Raw genomic sequence first — 22,474 nt, forward strand, 5'->3', positions numbered from 1 at the left:
TCTCACGGGGACAGATACTCAGTTTTGCAAGGAGACGGTTTGGAAGGTGGATTACGCCACGCAGCCGTGTGAGTGTGTTTTGTGTCGCAGGGCTGCACGCTTAAAAACGGTTAAGATGTCGGGGCGCCCGGGGGCTCGGTCAGTTAAGCATCCGACTTCAACTCAGGTCACGATCTCACGGTTCGTGAGTTCGAGCCCCGCGTCGGGCTCTGTGCGGGCGGCTCGGAGCCTGGAGCTGCTTCGGGCTCTGTGTCTCCCTCTCTCTCTGCCCCTGCCCCGCTCATGCTCTGTACCTCTCTCGCTCTCAAAAAGAAACATTAAAAAAATTTAAAAGTGAATTTAATTAGTGAAGATGCTAATTTTATATTGTTTTTCTTACCACGATTAAAACCTATGCCCTGAGATTAAAAAAAAAGGCCGACTGTTTTAACGGAATCTGAAGGGGAATGTTGCGGCACATAATTAAGAAGACAAGTTATCAGGAAAGAAGCGAGTATTTTCATCTCTGCCTTTCGGTTGTGCTTAATCTCTGCCCAGAAAGGAGCAACTTTCAAGATTAATCTCCTACTAATTCCAATTGATGACAAGATCTTTCTTCCACTCTGCTATTAAATATTACTATTTTTAACTGTAAAGATCCCTTTGCCCTTTAAAAGAGAGAGAGAGAACCGGGGTGCACGCCTAACGGGCGCCCAGGGCTTGCAGCTGTGAGATCCGCTCCTGCTACCGCTCCCTAAGGGACACAGCTGTAGTTCACAGGAGACTGTCCCCTCTGTGGGGACACTGAAGACAGGGCCTTTTGTGATTACGGAAACATTATTTACGTGTGCAGCCGGTGGTGTTCTACTGTGGCTGACTGCTGCAGGTGCTTAAGTCAAAGCCATACACGACCTGAACTTCCCACCGGTGTTGGGCAAATGAACTCTGCATCGTGTGCGGGCACAACGTCACCCGGGCGTGTCCCACAAACGACCGCCACACCTGGTAAAAATGGCTTCGGAGAAGAGCTGTCTTTTGTTCAGCTCGGTGTGGATCAAAGAATAAAGGCTCTGGAGGAAGGGCGGGACGCCCAGCGTAAGTCGCACCCGTTGGGACACCTTCCCGGGGGCGGACAGGTGGAACCCGCGTGGGAGGCGTCCGCGAGAGGGTGGCCCAAGCCCTCTCTCCGGGGTGCACCCACCAGAGAGCGACGGCCACCGGCGGGGGCAGCGAGAAAGGGGTGCAGAGGGGCGTCCTTCACGCGCTCGCTTACTTCTCGGGCTTCAGGTCCCTGTAGATGATCCCCAGGCCGTGCAGGTGGTCTAACGCCAAGGCCAGCTCAGCCAGGTAGAACTTGACATCCTCCTCAGTGAACATCACCTAGTGAGAAAGTAGGAAAGAGCAGGATTGTTCGGCGCATCCTGTGGCCGGAGTGTTCTGACGGACCCGGCCCTGCGGAGTGCACGCTCAGTAACCTCCGCTCTGGAGGGGATCACAGCTCCCCCCACAGTGCTCTTCGGGCTCTTAGGACGGAAAAGGGAGTTCTCTTCATACTTGTGAGGTCAGCGAAGGCAGAAGAGCACTTACTTCCCCGCGAAGACGGCGAACTTAGCCCGTGAGCGGGGAGCCTGGTTTCCTCCTCCTCCTCGCCCCCGCGGCTCACGCGGCTCTGGGGGGTGTTTCTGGGTGTATATTTTGATGTGAGTGGTTGTGCTATGAAACGGCACAGGCGAGGCCGGATGAGGGGCTGCTGAGAACGCACCTCGGGTCTCATCCCCCCCCGCCCCGCCCCGGGGTTTACGCAAACCCACTGTCCGCCCAAAGTGAGGCGAGTTCTGCCAAAGGCGACCCGCACGTGGGGGAGAGTCGTGGGGGCACCCCGACGCGGGCTAGCCGAGGCAAACGCCAGGCCGGGTGCCCGGCAGACATCAACGCCATTATCTTGGTGACAGTTCCGTACCTCCGGTCCTGTTAAGGACCAGCGGGTGGCTTTTAAAGTCACCTTACTGGAAAGCCAGATTGTTATCACAAACCACTTTTTTATGTTCACTGTGAGAAACCAATGTCACAGAGACCGCCAGGGCGTATTATTGCTGAATTCCTTCTCTGGATGCAGACAAGGCTCCCTGGTGAGCACAGAACTAGAATAAGGGCAGTTCGGGGAACTGGGGGGCGGATACTTCAGGCTGCCACAGGTGCGGGGCGTCCATCTCACAGAAGGGACGCCTCCCCACGGGGTCGGGACACACACCCCATCGTCCCGGGCAGCGACGTCTGGGGCCATCAATCCTCATTGGCCTCTGGCCGTTGGACCCACCCGTCGTCGCTCCACGCTCAACGGCTGCCTCTTCCGGCTGGGTGTTTCTTTTCTAAACTGGCTACCATATTCCGCGGCTCACTTTTAGTCAAGTTCTGCCATAGCCATTGGATTCTCTTTAATCTGACTTCTTCTCTCTCTACAACCGTCACGGGTTGTCTGCGTTCTGTGCTCAGAGCACAGCCATATTTCTCTACTTGTCCGGTTCCTAGGACACATCTCAGCATAGCCCCCAAGTACAAACGACAAGTCGTTTCTGCACAGAAATGAAACACCCCACGGACGCCCGTCCTTGAAGGAAGTCAGTGCAGTGACCAACACGGCAGGACGCTGCCCACCGGCTTCGTTCAAAGACGAAACAGAAAAAAGGCACTTTCCCGTATTGTTTCTGAGAACCTGCCGTGCCCACACTTGGAAATTTTGCCTCGATTCTGAAATAAAGGGTGTCACGGGAGACACACGCTCCCCTAGTGAGGTCATATGGGGCTTTTTGCTGATTATTGTTGCCTTTTGATCAAGAAGCCATCTTCGGAAACACGTGAGCACAAGAGGGACCAGACACCCGCTCCGGGAGGCTCTCTGCAGAGCCCGGATCTGATTCCTCCAGCCCCGGGCCTTCTACGTCTATCGCAAGGAGCCCAACGTATCACTTGTGCATGGTCTGGGGGACCCTTGATAATGGAGGGAGACAGCAGTGCAGGGGGCTCTGGGACCCCCAGTCCTGCTCTACCGCCTACTGTCCGTGTTGGACGGCCAGGCAGGATGGAAGGGTCTCCTGGTAAAGGAGCGAGAGGGGCAGAAAAGGGGGGCGGGCACTCTGAGCCCACGGTTACAGCCGGGTAAACACCTGCGCTGGGTGAGAGGGCTCGGGAGGTCGGAAGCCCGGTGCTCCCGCCTCCTTCAGCAGAAGGCTGGTTTTCCCCCCGCCACGAAGCAGAGAGCTCTTCACGTCAATTAGGGGCCGAGGGGCTCTCGTGTCGCGCAGGGTGGCGTTCTGGACAACTCCCGTGTCGGGACTGTGAGGTCCAGGCTACGCCTTGGGGCCGGAAAGGGGCTGGCGGTCGTGGCGACCCCCTGTGTGCAGATCTGGCACCTCCAGGGTGGGTGGGCAGCGAGGGAGTCGCGTCTCACTACGACGCAGAGTGAGACCCCGTAAAACAGTCCCTCCCGCCTGTTCCTACGACCCTTGCTTGCATCCGTTCCTCACGGGGAGGCGGACAGAGCCACGGACGGACCGATGGACGTGCACAGCCTCGCGGGGCTCCTCGGGGCCGTGCTCTCACGGCCCCTGAAGGACGACAGATTGCCGCGCCGCACCCCTTGTGCTGCCTGTTTAACACACACACACGCACACGTGTGCACACACACACACTTGACCCCACAGCGAACACACACGTGCGCATGTTGATACTCCCACACGCTCTCCCCCACACACATACACACTCACACACTCATACCACACAGTCACGCACACACAGTGTCACACGCAGCACGCACCCACCCCTCCCGCGGGCGCCCTCTGCCCTCCCGGCCCCGCGCACCTCTTTGGAGAGCCGGCTGAAGAGGTCCCCTCCTCGCAGGAAGTCCAGTATCAGGTAGAGCTTCCCCTCCGTCTGAAAGGCTGTGGAAGGAGGGAGGGTCGGCATCCCGGGCCACACACGGAACATGCCGGAGCCTTCCAGAAGCAGGGCTGGGGTTGGGCGGGGGTCGGGGCAGAGTCCGGGGGAAGGGCCGCAGGAACGAGTCTGTCTGTGTCCCTCACTTTCAGGAAGAGCCTGGAGGGTCACCTCTCTGGTCTTCTCTCCTTCACTGCCTGCTTCCTTTTTGATCCCAGAGGGGCTGGAACCGGCCTGGAGCCAGTGTCTACAGGCCCAGCCTGCTCCCCTGACCCCCACTGCCGATGCTGGGCTCCGGGCTCACGTGGTCGCAGGAGCAAGCCTCCTCCCCTCCCCGGCTGCACCCTGCATAGCTGCAGGTCAGGGAAATCTGTCCTCTGCTCCCTTCCTTCGCGGAGGCGTCGGTGACCCGCCGGCTCGGCCGCTGTGCGACACGGCAATGGGGCTCACGTCCGGGGTTTGCTCACCGTGACCTATAATTTCAGGTCTTGCCCACCGGTCAGCCAGCGTGCCTCGCTCCAGAGGGGGCTGGACGTGCATGTGGGGGTCCAGGGAAACCAATCACCGCTGACCACTGACGGTCAGTTCAACGTTACTGACGATCTACCCCCTGGCATCTGTGTTAGGCACACAGGAGGTAAGGCTGCGGGGGTCCCGATATCCCCGAGCACTCGAGAGCCTTCTATTTTCTAGAAGTAAACGCTAGACGCACTGCAATAGCCAGGGCTGGAGAGACAGACCTCCTCTAACTAAAGACTCGTCCGAACTGTATAAATCGGAGGCTGGGTGGGATCCTCTCTCCTAGGGCTTGACGGGCAGCAGGAGAGCAAATGGCATTTGATCAACCACAGAGCTGACACGGAAGGTGCGATTAATATCCCGGTAAGACGCCTGGTGCTTCTTCAGAGAAACGCCCCGGAAACCAGCTGAAACGGCTGCGTGTCAGGGGCAGGGCCAGCCTCCCGCGGGCCCCTGTGGATAGAGGTAGGGGCACCTGCCAGCCAGCCCAGGTGACACGGTGGGACAGACCTAGGGGTACCTGCCGACCCAAGTGACACGGTGTGACAGACCCAGGGGCACCTGCCAGCCCAGGTGCAGGACAGACCCAGGGGCACCCACCTACTGGCCCAGGTGATGCTGTGGGACAGACCCAGGGGCACCCGCCTGCCAGCTGGCCCAGGTGACACGGTGGGACAGACCCAGGGGCACCCGCCTGCCAGCCAGAGAAGTCTCGCTCACCACCGGCTTCCAGCAAGTTCTCATCCATATTCACTTGTACTAGCTCTGAAAAGATGGGCCACACACTTTCTACACAAGACTGAAGTGTTTTCTTAGCAATATCGGAAGTTAACAGCAAGGAGGAGCTAGAAGTCTCTGCCCTCCTCCCATCTTTGGACTCGGCTTATGCCTTTGCTTCCTTCTGATTTGTGTAAACGTCCCGGACAACGCCCCACACCCAGCGCCTTCGAAACCGACAAGGTAGGGGTTTTGTTTTGTTTCTTTTTCTCCTGCACTTGCCGCATATTAGTTATTCGCTAGGGTCGTAAGTGTTAACGCGGTCTGGCATGACTCCAGAGTCACCCGTTCATTCGTTACTTTTAATTTGAAGATTGCACTTACTGCTTCCCGAGGGGAGAAAAGACCGAAACCAAACTAGGAGGACTCGGCGTGGCAGAGTAGGCATGTGGCCGCAAACATCAAAATTATTTGATTTGTGTCTCATTTCCCTTCCAGAAAATGGAAACGGTAACCTCCTTGAAAGGAAGTTTTGAGGGTCCCGTGAGCTACTATCTTTAAGATGCTTGAAACATAGCCTTCACTTAAAATACGGAAGGTGATGCCATTCTGGTTAAAGAAATTACTGGGTCATATGGCATTTCATTCTAAAACAACACAAAAATAGATCACAGATTCTCCCCAATCTAGGCCAAGAGACTTTTTTTTTTTTTAATATATCAGCGATGATAATTTAGTAACAAAGTCGAGACCCCCCCCCCCCCCCACTTTTGTCTCCGATTAGAACCGGGCATCCTGCTCCCTCAGAGAGGCAGACCACGGAAGAGATCACGGGACCACAGAGAGGAGGCAGCCCCACGCCACGCAGGCCCTTGACAGGGTGGGTGGTGGGGGTTTCTCCTTCTGTCCCAGCACGCGGTTTCATTTTCCCTGGATTTGGGGAAGGTGGCGTCAGGGCCTCTCAAAAGTAGGTTATGTTTGACTCTATTTACCATAATGAAGCTTTACGATGAAAGGGTGATTCACTTCTGCCAAAATGTCTCTTTCCATCTTCGATCGGACTCGGTCCCGAACTGCAAAACAGAAAAACAAAGGCTTTCAAGAGACAAGAATGGCGTCCTAGAGAGCACGTTACCTAAAACGTTAGCTACAAATAACTTCCCGCGATGTTCTGTTACTTCTCAGGCATATACAGAAGTCGGAATACTAGGATAAAGGTCACCCTCAACTCGTCTACCTACAGCCAACAACTGTCTGCGTTCTGGTACACTTGCTTTCCTCCTCTCTCTTCACACATACGCACATTTTAGCCCAAACTCCGACAATAAATCGCCGACCCCGTGACACTTGACCCCTAGGTGCATTTGCACCAGCACGTCCTAGGAGGAAGGACGGTCTCTTACGTTACCCCCGACACGGCCGTGACCTCTAAGAAGACGCACAATCATATCACACTGTCACCTAAGATCCAATCCGTATTCCACACCCTCCGCCATGTCATGTACAGCTGTTGGTTTTTCCAATCTGGGGTCAAGGTTCGCTCATTATATTCGGTTGCTACAATTCTTTATTCTATTTGCTTCTAGAACAGAACGGTCCCACGTTTTTTCCCTCGTGTTCGGTGGACGTTTCGGTGAGGCCAGGCCAGCTTCTCGTAGCCTCTTCCACATTCTGGGTGTGTCTGATTGTTGCTTAATAGGTGGTTCTAACTCCTTTATTCCTTGCAAACTGAGGTCGGGTCTGGACGCTTTGTAAGATTGAGGCTGAACGTTCTGGGGGGAGATCTCTGCTGGGTGATGCCACGTGTCTCCGATCACAGCGGATGATGTGTGCCTGCTGCGTTACCCTCGCTACGTGATGCTAAACTTGACGATGTGATTAAGGGGGCAAGCCATCAGTGTCCCCACACGTCCCTTTGTACATAGTCAGTGAGCTGCAGGGTGATACTCGGTGTGGAGGGCTCTGTGGGCTCCCACGACTCCTTCAGCCAAGAGCATTAGCATTCCTACGTGATTCTTGCTTGCATCATTTAGGGTCACAACATGGCGATCTTCCCATTCCTGCTGGAACTGGAAATCAAGAGAAAGACTGCTTCTCTCTGTCCTTGAGGATAATTACACACTAGGGATTCTTAAAAAAATTAGTGCGTTTTATCCAGTTTCAGTATTACTCTTTTCTGGTGCTGACATTGTCCAAAGCGTAGCCATCTGGGAATACAGATGGAATTCGTTTTGAGGCAAAAATAAGCAAGCCAAAAGAGATCACCACTTGAGAATAAGAATAACCCCACGATTCCCACGAGCAAACCGATACACCGAGGGCGGTGACCTTGCACCACCCCCTGTGAGCAGAGGGAGAAAATTTCCTCAAATGTTCCTAAGTGTGAGGCGTACGGGTGTTGCGTTACCGGACCAGGCGTTTAATCCTTCCACAATTTGGCCTAGTGACGTGTCCTGTTAAAGGTTTATTTAAGAAGCGCGTCGCCAAGGACGGCCGTAATAAACGACGACGAACGTGGGCAAGCACGGGCAAGGATGCTGCGAGGACGTGAACCTGGGCGGAAGCGGGTGGGGCTGTACCACGGTGCGGCCTCGGTGCGAAACAAACCGTGCGCTCCTCAGAGAGTTAAACACGGAGCCGCTCCGCGACCCAGCCGTGCCACCCGTAGGTCTACGTCCCACAGAACCGAAGCCAGGAACTCGGGTCCCAGCACACCCACGTGCACAGCGGCATGACTCACAGCGGCCAAAAGGTGGAAGCCCAAGGGTCCGCCAACGGACGAGCAAATACGACGGGGTCTACCCGCACGGCGCTCTTCCGCCTTAAAAAGTAATAAAATGCCGACACACGCGTTAGCACGGACGAACCCCGAGAACATTATCCTGAGTGAAACAAGCCAGGCCCCAAAGAACAAATACTCTATGACTCTGTTTCTACGAGGTCCCTTCAGCAGTCAAATTCCTGGAGACAGAAAGGAGCCGGGTGGCAGCTAGGGGTGGGGGAGGGGGATGGGGACAGAGTCGCTGTTCGGGATGATGACAAAGTTCTGGTACAGACAGTGGTGACAGTTATGTAACACTGTGAATGGGTTTTTTTTTAATGTTTATTTATTTATGAGAGACAGAGAGAGAGTGAGAGCGTGGGGAGGGGCAGAGAGAGAGAGGGAGACACAGAGTCCGAAGCGGGCCCCAGGCTCCGAGCCATCAGCACAGAGCCCGACACGGGGCTCGAACCCATGGAACGGTGAGATCGTGACCTGAGCCGCCCGGCCGCCCCCTGTGAATGGATTTAATGCCACTTGCAAATGGTTAAATTGTCAGCATGACGTTATGTCCGTCTTATCAGAATTAAAGAAACAAGAAGTCCTCTGTCACTGCTGGTCACAGGACAGCCGCCTGCCCTCTGCTCTAACGCTGGCTTCACTCTCCTCCAGGTACTCGGGCTCTCTGGAGTCCGCCTTGGCTTTGGGGCCGCGACTGCGCGCTCCCTGCCCGCCTGCTGGGGAGCAGTGGCCGCTGAGCACACGTCCTGGCTCTGTCACCGGGAGGCGGTGCTGCTCTCCACGCACTCTCCTCGCAGAGACGGTAACAGAACCTGCCTCACGGGGTCGTCACGGGGACAAGGACGTAGCACGCGGGTTCCTGGCCGCACACACCGAGTTGGGCTGATTTGTGGGGTGGGCTGCACACCCCCGGGGCTTCCTTGGCTACTCCTCCTCCGTTCCACTGCTGCTGTTCCCGTCCTAATGCCAGACCCTGGTGACCGCGGTGGCTGCGGGTGACCCAGAAGGGCCGCGTGTTGGCAGAGAGGGCCGCGGGCAGGGCTGCGGGTCTCCCAGTGGCACCTGCACAGCCCAGCCTTCTCTGTGCCCCCACGGCCCCGAGCCCCCAGCACCAAAGCACCAGGCAGGGGCTGGGGTCTGGCTCGTCATCGTCTGCACCCCAGTGATGCGCAGCGGGTCCTCGTCTGGCTGTACCAGAGGAGCAGGGCCTCTCTGCTGCGAGGACCCCGGGGAGCGCATCATCCAGCCCTGGGTTTACGGGAGAGCAGACGAGGCTCGTTGGAGGGAAGCAGCGGTGCCCGGAGCTGGGCCGGTGGGCACAGATTCCAGCAGAGCAGAGAACACAGACCCTCGGGAGGACGAAGGAGAAACTGAGTCGTGAGCCAGAGCCGTGAGTGCAGACTGCCACCCCGGAGACTCAAGCGGAGCACGGCACCCAGAGCCGAAACAGTTGCTGGGCGTTTCTATTTCATGCGATTTGTATCGCTGGCTCTGGTTTTGTCTGTGGAGCGGAGAGCCTCAAGTTCAAGATTCCCTCTGGCTCTTTGATGGCAGTCATTGCGTGCAAACCTTTCCAGGAGGTCGTGTTGCCGAATTTAGTCTTGTTTTTCCTGTTTATCATTTGTGAGTTACTATGTCGTGACCTAAGGCTTTGGTCAGTGTAGTTTCTCTTTTCTCCATAAACAGAAAGCGGGCCGTGCGCGGCACGTCTGGTGGAGGGGCTGAGGGCAGAGCCTGGGCCCCTCGTCGGGGGAGCAGAACGTGAGCCCGGGACGGGACCGGTCCTCCCGGCTCCTTGCAAACGGGACAACTGAGTGGTGGGGGCACAGTCCTCCCACCTGACCTCGAATTTCTCTCCGCCGAGCTCCGTCCTCCTGTCCAGTCCCTGTCCTGTTTGTCGGTCTTCTCTGTGCAGCACAAGGAAGGCAGAGCCGTGTCTGCCCCCAGCAAGTTAGAGTCTGGGAGCCGTGCTGTGGGGACGGCAGTGTGGGAGCCCCTGAGGGCCGGCGGGGTCCAGGGGAGCGGGAGGGACACTCCAGGGAGGGTTCCAGATGCTCGATACAAGCCCAGCATCAGCTGCAGGCACGTCGTGAGAATGATGGTGGGGCCTGGGACTGTCCCTTCTGGTGCAGTTAGAAGCCTTCCTAAGCAACCCGCTGTGTGGACCCAAGTGCGCCACTGCGGCCCAGGCCCGGGCTGCCTCCTGGAGGCAGGGGAGGGGGGCCCTTTGTCTCCACAGAGCAGGCCAGCCTTGGTCCCCCAAAATGTGGCCCCTTCCGGGAAAAGTCCCTGTTGCACCCTCAGTACCCGCAGCCCCCCGCCCCGCGACGAGACCTGGAGAAGCAGAGCAGCCAAGAAAAGGGGACACCGTGTCCCCACACCCACCCAGCCACCTCCCCGCAAAGCTCGGTCAAGAGCATCTGAGAATCCGGTAAGTGGGACGGACACGACTATCATCGTGTCAGATGTGCTTGCAGTGAAGGGAGCTGCTGGGCCACACGACGGACGGAGTGCTGGTAACGGCCGTGCTGGTGAAGACAACAGAGAAGATCTTACATGCAAATTTCCAAGGAACTGTTAAGTTACAGCTGGGAAAAAAAAAAAAAAAAAAAAAAAAAATATATATATATATATATATATTTCCTCCCTGCCTGTCACACAAAAATAAATCCCAGGTCTATTAAGAAGTGTTTAAGAAAAAGATCAATCCACAGAAATGATGACAAGGAAAAACGTGCATCCTTGTCCAGGTGGGAATCTGTAACAAAGGCAATGGGGAAGTGACACAGGACAACCAGCCGTCCCAGACATGGTGAAATTAAAAGGCCGGGACAACACGTGGAGGTTACGTGAGGCAGGGAGAGGGGCCGGGGGCCTCAAGAGACCCAGCACCCCGGGTGAGCGTCACGGCACTCACGTCAGCTGGGGGGACGTGTCCCCAAACGCGTGCTGTGAGAGCGGCCCCCAGGTGTGGACGGGGCCTTGCCAGGTGGCGGGACACGGGGGACGGCTGTGTTCACGCGGGACACGGCCTTCACGGTGCCGGGGCTGCGTCACCGACTGTTTCCGGGGACTCGTGTGGCCGAGCTAACAAGAGGTGGAGGGGCAGCTGGCACACAGGGCCCCTTGGCTGCGAGCCAAGAGGGAGCCGGGGTCCCGAGCGGTCGGGACGGTCTCCAGGTCTGCGGATTCTGCCGAGCGGGGCTCACCGTCCGCCCTCGCCGACGCCTCCCCCTGCCCGGCTGGCCGCCCGGGCCGGATCCAGGGATGGCGGGAAAGGCCCGGACCGGCGACTCTGCCACTCGGCGGGCGGCCACGGAGTGTCCTTGCACGAGAAAGACACGGGCATAAAGGCAGACGCATCGCCGTCAAGCCAGGGGACAGCGGAGGATGCCCAGGGTTTGATTCCCGAGACCCAGGTGCACAACGAAGAGGGATGCTTCCCCCACGCCTGCATTGTGACGCGTCACTGAGTCACAGGACGCGGGGCAGATGTGGGAAACGCCAGCAGCCGCCGCGCTGGGGGGCTCTAGGCTGGCGCAAAACCTGGGGTCAGGCCACACTATCTCCCCGGGGTATTTGTTCTCTGCTATCTGACAGGTGAGACTGGAACTAAGCGGGGCTACGACGGATGTAAAGGGAAAAAATGTTCTAAGCTATTGTGAGATTCAACCATACACCGTAGATAGTCGGGGATAAATTGCCACCTTTCTGGGTCCAACCGACCCCGTATTTGTGGCTGTCCTGTCACGAGGTGGATTAGGGCGACGTGCTTTTTCACGACTGGCTTTGCTCCCGGGCTGCCAGCTGTGACCTTCATGCGTCCTGCAGCCGTCACGGCCCCTGGCTGCCCCGGCACTGAGATGAAAGTGGAGAAGCGTGTTAATTCACCCTGAAGAGCAGGATCTCCCTCCCAGGAAAACGGGGGAGGAAGCACGCTGCGGGGTCGCCCTGGTGGACGCCACTCACAGCACAACACGGGAGCTACTTTCTGGAAAGCTGTGCTTTTGGCGGGGGAGGGATCGGGCTGACAGCGTCGGGACGTCCAAACCCCACACCCCTTTAGACAAGCGTAGATGTCTACACCCACTCCCCGGTGCTCCCGAGGAATCTAAAGTTCGGCACACTCCAACCCGTTCATGTTTTTACTCAACCACTTGGCCCGTTCTGGTTTTAGGAGACAAATGTTGCTCAGGCAGGAGCGACAGAAAATCTCAAGACCCACGGTCCTTTGAGTGCGAAACCAGAACCCGGGGCCCGTTTCTGCCGGCCAGCACTCCATCCCTCCTACGAGTCAGCAGAACTCTCTGAGAAACAGCCAGTGTGGTCTGAGACGGCCAGGTGGAAGGGTCCACCTCGGACTCGAATCCACGCGCCCGTGGGCGGTGAGCTCAGGCTCGGCCCGGCGCAGTGACCACGGCTCACCGCTCCCCTCCTCTGCCCGCAGAAGCCCACTGGGTCTGAAATTATACCCCAAGCAGGCTCCTGGACGCGGGCAAAAAATCCGTCCTCACACAAGACCTGTTGGCCTTCAGAGGTCGAATTCATAGCAAAAAAGTGGCCTCGCGTGAGAAGCTGTATCGGTAAATGTGGCAAAACTTTGTGCCATTCTTTAGACCAGAGGAAAAAGGAAGAAAACCACAAATAATAAACGTTAAAAACGTAACCACCTTAACCACCATATGTGGCCTAACCCTCCAGGATTTGTCTGTTTCTCTATACGGATTATGTATTTGTTTATTATTATTTTTTAAATATAATTTATTGCCAAGTTAGCTAACATATAGCGTATACAGCGTGCTCTTGGTTTCGGGGGTAGATTCCCATGATTCATCGCTCCCAGGGCTCATCCCAGCAAGTGCCCTCCTCAATGCCCATCACCCACTGTCCCCTCCCCCCCACCCCCCATCCACCTTCAGTTTGTTCTCCGGATTTAAGAGTCTCTGATGGTTTGCCTCCCTCCCTCTCTGTTTGAAACTATTGTCTGTCCCCCGTCCCCTCTCCCATGGTCTTCTGTTAAGTTTCTCAAATTCCACATATGAGTGAAAACATGTGGTACCTGTCTTTCCCTGCCTGCTTTATTTCACTTAGCCTAATACCCTCCAGTTCCATCCACATTGCTGCAAATGGCCACATAACATTCTTTCTCATTGCCACGTAGTATTCCATTGTGTATATAAACCACAACTTCTTTATCCCTTCGTCAGCTGACGGACATTTAGGCTCTTTCCATCATTTGGCGATTGTTGAAAGCGCTGCTATAAACATAGGGGTACATGTGCCCTTACAGGTCAGCACGCCTGTATCCCTTGGGTAAATTCCTAGTAGTGCAATTGCTGGGTCGTAGGGTGGTTCTATTTTTAATTTTTTGAGGACCCTCCACACCGTTTCCAGACTGGTTACACCAGTGTGCTTTCCCACCAGCAGTGCAAGAGGGCTCCGTCTCTCCACATCCTCGCCAGCATCTGTAGTCTCCTGATTTGTTCGTTGTAGCCACTCTGACTGGTGTGAGGTGATATCTCGTCGTGGCTTTGATTTGTATTTCCCTGATGATGAGTGATGTTGAGCAGTTTTTCATGCCTCGGCTGGCCATCTGGATGTCTTCTTTGGAGAAGTGTCTATTCACGTCTTCTGCCCATTTCTTCACTGGCTCATTTGTTTTACGGGTGTTGAGTTTGGTAAGTTCTTTACAGATTTTGGATGCTAGCCCTTTATTATACCAGATCATTTACAGAGAGTGACATGGTTGCATAACTAATTTCTTGGCCAGAGAATCTTTCTGTGGATGAATCTCCAGCCTGTTTCTCTCCCGCGTACACACGGCACAGGCATTAAAGACGACAAGGGGAGACAGGAATCCATTTCCTACTTTCTACATATCTACAAGGCAAGAAACACAGTTGTGGTAGAAACAAACGGAGAAAGGACCCCTCGGGGTTTTCATCTGTAGGCAGGCACTGTAGACCAAGAAGCCGGGTGCCCGTTGCCGACGGGTGATGTTTACCTGAGGTCCAAGGCGCCTCCAGGAGGCTGGAGAAAGACAGGGAGGCTTCTGTCCCTGACCATGTACCGGCAAAATAACCCCGAATAGTGAGTGCCCGAAGCACAATTAGTGGGATGGGCTGGGTCCCCAGCGCCCGTTATCACGGGACGGGCACGGGCTCGTGACTCCACAGCGTCCCAACTCGGGGGACGGCGGGAAGTGGCTTCGCTACTCTGTGCCTCAGCGTCCTCACCTGTACAACGAGGACAGTAACACCTCACTTGGAACATGTGCTCGCGATTTGCTTTATTCCCCTCCCCCACCCAGAATTTGCAAGCATCCAAATGTGAACCAAATGACTGTGATGAATTTGCCTGGAAACAAAATCTGTGCAAACTAAGGCGTTCACTGAAGCTCAGTTTCTGAGCAAATCGGTGTTTTCAGTGTTTTTTAAATTTTATTTATTTTTGAGAGAGAACGCAAGTGCGGGAGGGGCGGGGAGAGAGGGAGACAGAGGATCCAAAGCGGGTTCTGTGTCAACAGCAGTGAACCCGACGCGGGGCCTGAACTCATGATCCGTGAGATCGTGACCCGAGCCAAATTCAAGAGTCAGACGTTTAATCGACTGAACCACCCAGGCGCCCCAACAAGTCAGCGTGTTTAAATCGAGCCCAGCCGTTAAGAGAAGAGGGGATAAAAACAACAGTGCTGAAGAGGGCGTTCTGAGGTTTGAGGCCCCCCGGGCTGAGTCGGGCTGGGTGCTGGTTCCAACACCGAAATCAGTACGAATGGAAGCCGTGCGTTTCTATCCCGGACACCACACACTCCGTGCTCCCCGAGCACCTGCTGAGTGATGTGATCAGGGCTCTGCCTCTTAAAGGAAGGGCAGAGGATTAGCAGAAACGGCCTGGCCGGGCCATCCGACAAGCTCAGAAGGCGGCCAGGCCCATGTCCTCTGACCCCACGGCCGGCGGCCACGGGCCCCCACCCATTGCTGCCAACGGACACGTGTGAAGTGACTTACGCAACTGGCCGAACAAAGAGATTTTGCCGGGATGATATATTTTTTTCCCCTTAGCATCGCTAGGACAGAGTAAGGACTCATTTCCTTCAGAGCAGGGAACGTGTACCACCCTTGGGCTTAGAAAGCTGACTTCCAGGGAAGACGGTTGAAAAATTAATTAGGCATGAAAACACAGGGGAAGTCCTATCGGGAACCTGTCGAGGCAAACACACCTTTCACCTGAGCAGTGTCTGCACGTCGTGGAGGACGGCCCGGTGAAAGGACAGCGCCACACGGGGGGCCCGGCTGCACTGCGTCTGGGCCTCTCCGCGGGGACCGGTCCTTCCTGGCAGTGAACGTGGTGGCGGCTGCAGGAAGGCGGAATCCTTTCCAAGCAGAGGGCAACTAGCGTCCAGCCTTCCTCCTCACTCCCCCCCTGCCCAGTGAGACCCACCCAACCCTAGACGGGACAGTCCTAACCTGTCTCCAGTGCTCGCGGAGGCAAGGGCCCGAGCCCAAGGCAGCTGGCGCGGAGCCTGCGGGTTTAACGCTCACGTCCAAAGCGCTACGAGGCAGGTGCTCTTACCGACATCGCCCCACTTTAAGTAAGAGAACGGGAGGCCGGGAGAGGCTCCCCCAGGCGACACGGCCGACGGCGGTGGAGCAGGACGAGCCCCAGGGCCCAGGTTTGTGCTCCCCACCACACTGTATCCGGGGCCTCTCACCTGGGGGTGACGAATTCTCGTGTTCCCACCCACCCAGACCCAGCAACTCAGAGCCCCGGGGTGGCCCCAGGCAGCAGCCTCTTGTGAAAGTCCCGCAGGCAAGTGCAGCCTGTAGCCACGCTGGGGAAGCCTTGTCACTAAGGTGGGGGACCGTCCCCGCGGGCAGACTCACTTAGCTAGGGCATGGAGACCAGGCCGCCTTCATTCCTGGCGTCAGGCTTGGGACTGTGCCTACAGCCGTCTGAGCCCCACTCCCAAGGCGTCAGCCTTTGGGTTTATGATGTGTGGAAGACCGTCTATAACACTGTTACCGTAAGAACTCAATGAATAATTGAGTAATGAGCACAGAGTTACGAAAGAAGCCCGACATTTGCAAAGGGTCCTGAAGCAACCAGGAGGCAAACGGCCCCACCCTGCGCCCTGCACCCCGCACCCTCCGTCCCGCATCCTGCACCCCGTGCCCTGCACCCTGCACCCCACGCCCGTGAGGTGGGGGGAATGTGCCGGGAAGACCAGACGGGGCCGGGGTGGGGGTGCTGCCAGCCCCCACAGCCTCAGCTACGGAGCAGTTGACATTTCCCTACAAGCAATGTGTCACCTCGTTAAAGAAAGGGGTGCAGGCGCCCCACAACTCCTCAGTTATTTAAAGATTAACTAGAGCTGTCAGAGACTATTATCCTTACGTCAGGTGGTTTGGAATTCTGCCCACACCGGTTCTCTCCTGTGCACACGTGACAGTCATCCATGGCTCGGAGAAGCAATCTGCAGCTTTGCAAAGACTTCTGCACATCCTCCGCCCCCTCTTCACGTTTCCCTTCTCCAAATGGTTTCACCGTTCAAACTCCTTGCATTGTCTGCACCTTCTTTGGGTGTCGTAGGCGAGCGGGAGCGTCACTGTCACGGTGCATTCCTGGCCCCTCTGGCACATTCCGCAGAATTACTAATCAGCCTGCAAACTGGTGCTGACACCAAGGTGGACAGTGTGTGAAGAACTCGGGCTAACGGGATGCAGGGGGGTCGGAGCTCCAGCAAATCTAAACAATCCTCTGAGCCAAGCCCTTCCTTCCGTGAGCCAGGAGGCAGGGAGGTTCGGAGAGGGCAGGGGTCCTTCCCGAGGCGAAGCCTGGTTAGGGGCGCGGAGACACCTGGCCTCCTGCCCGCACGTAACTAGTCTTCCTGGGATGATGGGGTGCCCCTCACGTGAAACACTGCTTTTTAATCTTTTTATTTTCTCTTCAGAAAATAAATCCCCATCGCATTTCTGGAAAGAAAAAGTCTGTCCTGTAGTGATGGACCGTTATGGAAAGCCGAAACAGTAAAGGATGTCAAACAACGTCTGGTTCGAGAGGCAGGTTTTAAAGGAGCAAAGGACATGGGAAATTTTTCTAGCCTTTTCTGCCGATGTGGCTCGTTCTCACCATGTAAACATGATTTTGTGTAGTCAACCACGTGGTCCGAATATTTTGCAAATAACGTTACATGATAAAAGTCACACGTGTTTCATTTTCGTTGAAAACTTGAAATATAGACTACAGGGAAGAAAATAAAGGCTACCAGGAATCCCGTAACCGTGTTCGTTTTGGCGTATCTCTCGCTAGCGTGACATAGATTTCCTACTTGCTTGTACGTGCACGTGCCTGTGCTGATGGAGATATCCACGCACGTCCCAATACTGTGATCGTTCCACAGACACGCTTTGTATCCCGTCTAGTCCTTGTAACACCGTGTCCGGGGCACTTTCTCAAGGACACTGGGTTGGATTATCAACAAAACAAGTGTGGAGACGTGCATCCACAGAGGGTGGGATCACCGAGCCAGGGTGCTTGGCCTGAGCACGGAGGTCAGGGTTAATGCTGGCAGAATGCAGGCTCAGCGGCGGGGTAAACAGAACAGATTCCAGTTCATTGACTTGACTTTGCTTTTCCCGAGCAGGTGCACAGCGTGGATTCCCTGATCGGGGTTCCAGTGTCACTCCTACTATTTCTCCTTCTCCTTTTAGGGCAGGAGATGGTGAGGTTGTATTTGAGGGGAAGAAGGAACAGTTATGACTTAAGGGAAAAGGGACCGTAAGGTCACTGCCAGGGAGGTTGATATGGAATCTGCCGACGGAGAGAAGGCCGGGGTGTGATCGTGGGAACGACGTGGCTCCCCCGTCGGGCTGCGGATTCGGCCCACGTGGTGCTGGAGAGTCAGTCTCAGTGCTTTGAGGGTTTTAGCAAATGGCCCTGTTGTTCAGCAATTCATTTTTCAGATGACAGCTTTACTGAGCTATAATTCGTATACCATTCAACTCACTTATTTGAAATGTGCAAGTCAATCACTTTTGGAATATTCAGAGTTATGCAACCGTCGCCGGTCAATCTGAAAACTTCTCCACCAGCCCGAAACAAACCCACACCCTTGACAATCACTCCCTTTCTCCCCTCGGCCCCCGGCAGCTCCTGGTTGACTTTCTGTCTCTGCGGATTTGCCTGCTGGGGACTTTCGGACACGCAGAATCGCACAATACAGGGAGCTTCGCGAATGGCTTCTCTCACTTGGCGTAATGTTTTCAAGCGTCGTCCACACTGGGGCGAGGGCGGGCTTCCTTCATCTCTACTGCTGAGTAAATCCCACTATGTGGATATATCACACTTGTGTGTGCAATGTTGGGCTTTCCCCCAAATGTTATTGGCTCTTGTGAATCGGCTAATCGCATGCAGGTGTTTGTATACACACACATCTTCTGTTTCTCTTGGTTACAGCACAGGAGTGGGGCGGTCGGGTCACAGGTGACTGCGTCCAACCTTCTGAGCAGGTGCCAGAGGGACTCTTTATTCCGCAGACACCCATTTTCCAGGTGATCCTGAACCAACAAATGTCTAATTTACTTTGCTACTTCTATGGAACTACTGTTGAGTGAAGAGATTCCTTTATTAAAAGTTGGGGACAAGGAGCCAAAGCCTGCTCTGTTTCCCGTACATTTTCCCGCAGTTCGTCTTTGCTTCCTACATATCTTTTGAAGAACCATCCTTTAAAATTACATTATTATGAGCATCTTGGGATATTTGGCCAGGTTCCATCGGCAGCTTTAGAAATATTATTATAGCTACCAGAAAAAATGTTCACTATAAAGAGCACGGCTTAAATTATGGGGTTACTAGAAATGTTGAATGAAACTCGCGAGCGTCTATAATAAGGCAGAATGCCGCGATCAGAGAACGCAAACAAGAGTTTCTGAGACAACTTGTTTAGGAAGTCAAATTCCAGGCCCCGAGAGACTGAGATTCAGTAGGGGGGTGCGGCCTGGGAGTCTGTTTCTAACAACGTCCCCTCCCAAACACGCACAGGTGATCCCGAGGCAGGCTCCAGCCTGACCAAAGTGGGTGTCCCTGTCCTGGGATGACCAGGTTGCCTGGGTCTGGTCACCTGCTGCCCAGTAACCCCACCCATCCTTTTGGACGTGAGTCCCACTTAGCCTCTCCGACCTTGAACGACCTCTTTTGGAAAAACACCTGTTCTCTTTTGAACACCTGAGACGTGCACGTCCGTATTTATTTGGTTTACGCATTTCCTGTCCTACAAGGTTGGTTGTCTTACCTTGTTCACCAGGCAACAGGAAGCAGCATGTCTGCAGAGAACGACACATTCCTTGTGTTGCCCCCTGAATGTACCCCTGAGGACGTTGTCCCAAGACCTGAAGATTCAAAACCTGCTTTGACATTCTCGAGTCTCACGGAGCCCAAAGGCCTGGGAGCTCCCTGCCCTTGACAGGTATCACCCCACCCCTGAGAGAGCCCCCCACCTTGATGGTTTCCCAGTAAGCTGGACCAGCTACCCCCCATCTGGTCCTCACCCAATACACGGGCCAGCCTACAGAATTATTCAAACAGGCCCCGCCCATTCTCCGCGGAGACAGGGGCCATCTTGCCTCCTCAAGCCTGTCCTTGGTGGCCCTGCTCCTGAGTACTGACCCGTGTGGCCCTGCTGTCCTTGGTGGCCCTGCTCCTGAGTACCGGCCCGTGCAGCCCAGCCTGTCCTTGGTGGCCCTGCTCCCGAGTACCGGCCCGTGCGGCCCAGCCTGGCATTCACACCCTCCTCTCCAGGGTGTGAGGACTGTATATGACCAATAACTCTGTGCCGCACCTGCCCAGGGCCTGGTGTGGGTGGCCGGCCGTCTTCCACTGTTCAGGGGACGGGCCCCTCCCTCACCAACAGGGCCACTGGAAGGGATCGGAGCGGGAGCAGGTGCTCGTTCGTATGTGTTGTGGGCTAGGCGACTGGGAGCCAGCGATGGGGGTCTCGGATGCAGTGTTGTTCTGACCTTGGGTTTAGTGCTTACACTTCCCTGAGGGCAGGGGCACAGAGCTCCACAGTCAGGTGTTGGACTCTAACCGCCAGCCACAGGGACACAACACGGCCACGAGTCACGTGTCGCTGGAAAGTGAGCAAGCCGGTGGGACTGGAGACTCAAGCTGAGTCACAGTCCACAGGCAGCCACGCAACCTGCTTCTGCTTTCCTCCTCGATGTTCTTTTTCCCAAATGGCACGCCGCGGCAGAACATATGTGGGAGAACGGTATTTACGCAATGTGGCTCTTCTCCCTGAAAATCGTGGAAGTTTTGCAGGGAGATGTTAAATATCCAGGGGAGTGTTTCTACTGTTTATCGTCGGTTGGAGAGTAACGTGTCTGACACACTCCTTTAGAGACAGCTTCAGAAACCACGCGCCAGCAAACAGGACGCGTATTCACGCAAATGGCAGGCAGCGTAGAAACCGCGGCTGCACGTCCCAAACACAGCGGCCCCTTCGAGAAGTCCTCACCTTTCAAAGTAGCTTTCTTGAGGACTTTCATCGCGTACAGCTGTCCCGTGTCAGACCCCTTGGTCTTCCTCACCAGGAACACCTGATAAAGAGAACACACAGCACCCGAACTTGGTAAGACTTGAAACTCGTTTTCCTTATTTGCGTTGACAAGGGGGTCTACAAGGGAGTTTGGGGTGGGGTGGGGGAATCCAGCAAAATAAATATGCCATCGGAAAATTTTACACTTAAAATGTTCTCCAACATCGAAGCGGGACGAATTTCATCTAACTGACTGCCTCTGCAATGCACAGCGTTACACGTTTGGAGAATCATTGGTTTTTGGTGTCGCTAACCTTCTCTTAAACATCTTGTATCAGGAAAAAAAATATGAGTTGTTTACAAAACCAAACAGTATTCGTGGGGTGCCTGGGTGGCTCAGTCGGTTGAGCATCCAACTCCGTTCAGTTCAGGTCACGATCTCATGGTTCGTGGGTTCGAGCCCCACGTCAGGCTCTGGGCTGACAGCTCGGAGCCTGGAGCTGCTTCGGATTCTGTGTCTCCCTCTCTCTCTGCCCCTCCCCCACTCATTCTCCCCCCCCCCCCCCCCAAATAAATAAGTAAACTTTAAAAAAAACAGAAAAACAATATTCAGAAATTTTAAGGAAGATCATTTGTTTTATTCTAAATATCCTTTTGTAAATCCCCACTGAGAAGGCTACCCTGACTGGCCAAGCACACGGTTCAGTCTGATTCTGAAGATAAACTGGGTTCTCTCATTTTGAGCTTTCTTCACCCAAATTTTAGCTTTGAGCAGCTTAAATTTATACAGAGAGTTAGCCTCTAAACGGCTCTTAGTACACTGTGTGCATCCTTAATGATTCTGAAACACATTTTGAGGTGCAACATGAAGGAAAACCAGAAAAAGGAAGGACAATCGTTGGGGGGGCTCGGTGAGCTCAGGGTCATGGTCGTGATCGCTGAACACAATTAGCAAAATACACACACACACCTCCCTGGGGCATCAACGGTATTTCCCGATAGACACAGAACTCCACTGGCATGATCGAGACGGCCATGCCGAGGACACCTGCCATCCAGCGGACAGGCCATCGCAAGGGTGATGGTGACTCACCCCCTCCCCAAATGCCTCCCCCACGGAGCCTCCTGAAACCGGAAGGACCTGCCGGAGGGGCGGGGGAGGCGAGCTCCAGGAGCCCAGCCCACGAGGCATGGTGTTTGGGGGGGGGGGGGGGAGGGTGGCTGCAGCGTCACCTGCCAGGGACAGAAGCCAGCACGAGGGGTTTGCACACACAGCCTTGCCCTCAGGGGGGACAGTGACGAGAAGGGAAGTGACTGAGGGCAGGAGCTTGGGAACAGAGGGTCCTTTTCCTCACAGGACACCGCTCGGCGTCTACATTCTTGGGCCTGGAAGACAAAGTCCCCGCACGCGGGTGTGGGTTGATGGGGTCATCGTTTCCATCCCTAGTTCACAGAGTGCCCTCGAGGCGATTCGGCTGCCTCCTGCCCCGTTCCCTCCTGACCGCTGCCACACCCAGGTCACAGCACCCTCCCCAGACCGGGATGGATCAGGGTCAATGCAAACAGACCCCCTCCTCCGCCCAGACAAGAATGAGGGCAACAGGCTGGCCCCACCGGACGCTGCCCCCAGAGTGAGGACAGTTAGAAGCGGGTGCCCTTTTCCTTTCGGATTTGGACTATTCTGTCACCTTTGGCGGACGCGGGACGTGTCTACACGTACACGTGTCCCACATCGTGGTGCTGGTTGGCTGGGTGAACCAGCCCGTGGCCCAGACCCCGGGGGAGAGTGTCCGAGTCTCCCTCAGCAGGTATGGCTACGCAAACCACCTCCTACAGTCCCTGCAGACGAGGGCTCTGCTGGGGACGAGCCTCCCGGCAGGCAGGTAGAAAATCAACAGCAGTGGTCAGAAGGGTGGGGTGTGTGGAGGGAAACTTCACTGTCTGACATCCTGAGCCCTCTGACTGCAGTCTCTGCTCACGCAGGAGGTTCCCCCATGTCTCCAAACCCG

The 22,474-nt window shown here is 55.3% G+C and overlaps 1 protein-coding gene across 3 annotated transcripts in view; it reads right to left on the reverse strand.

Moving 5' to 3' along the window:
• RPS6KA2 (ribosomal protein S6 kinase A2) overlaps positions 1-22,474 on the reverse strand; it is a 353,565-nt gene that overhangs the window by 72,934 nt on the left and 258,157 nt on the right. For all 3 annotated transcript variants that reach the window (XM_042940277.1, XM_042940278.1, XM_042940279.1), the window contains 4 exons: positions 20,445-20,526; positions 6,141-6,221; positions 3,838-3,917; positions 1,253-1,359 (listed from right to left, as the gene is read on the reverse strand). In XM_042940277.1, coding sequence (XP_042796211.1) covers positions 1,253-1,359; positions 3,838-3,917; positions 6,141-6,221; positions 20,445-20,526 — 350 coding nt within the window. The remainder of the gene's footprint in view (positions 1-1,252; positions 1,360-3,837; positions 3,918-6,140; positions 6,222-20,444; positions 20,527-22,474) is intronic.

This window comes from Panthera leo, chromosome B2, assembly GCF_018350215.1.
Source record: "Panthera leo isolate Ple1 chromosome B2, P.leo_Ple1_pat1.1, whole genome shotgun sequence".
Classification (NCBI taxonomy): Eukaryota; Metazoa; Chordata; class Mammalia; order Carnivora; family Felidae; genus Panthera; species Panthera leo.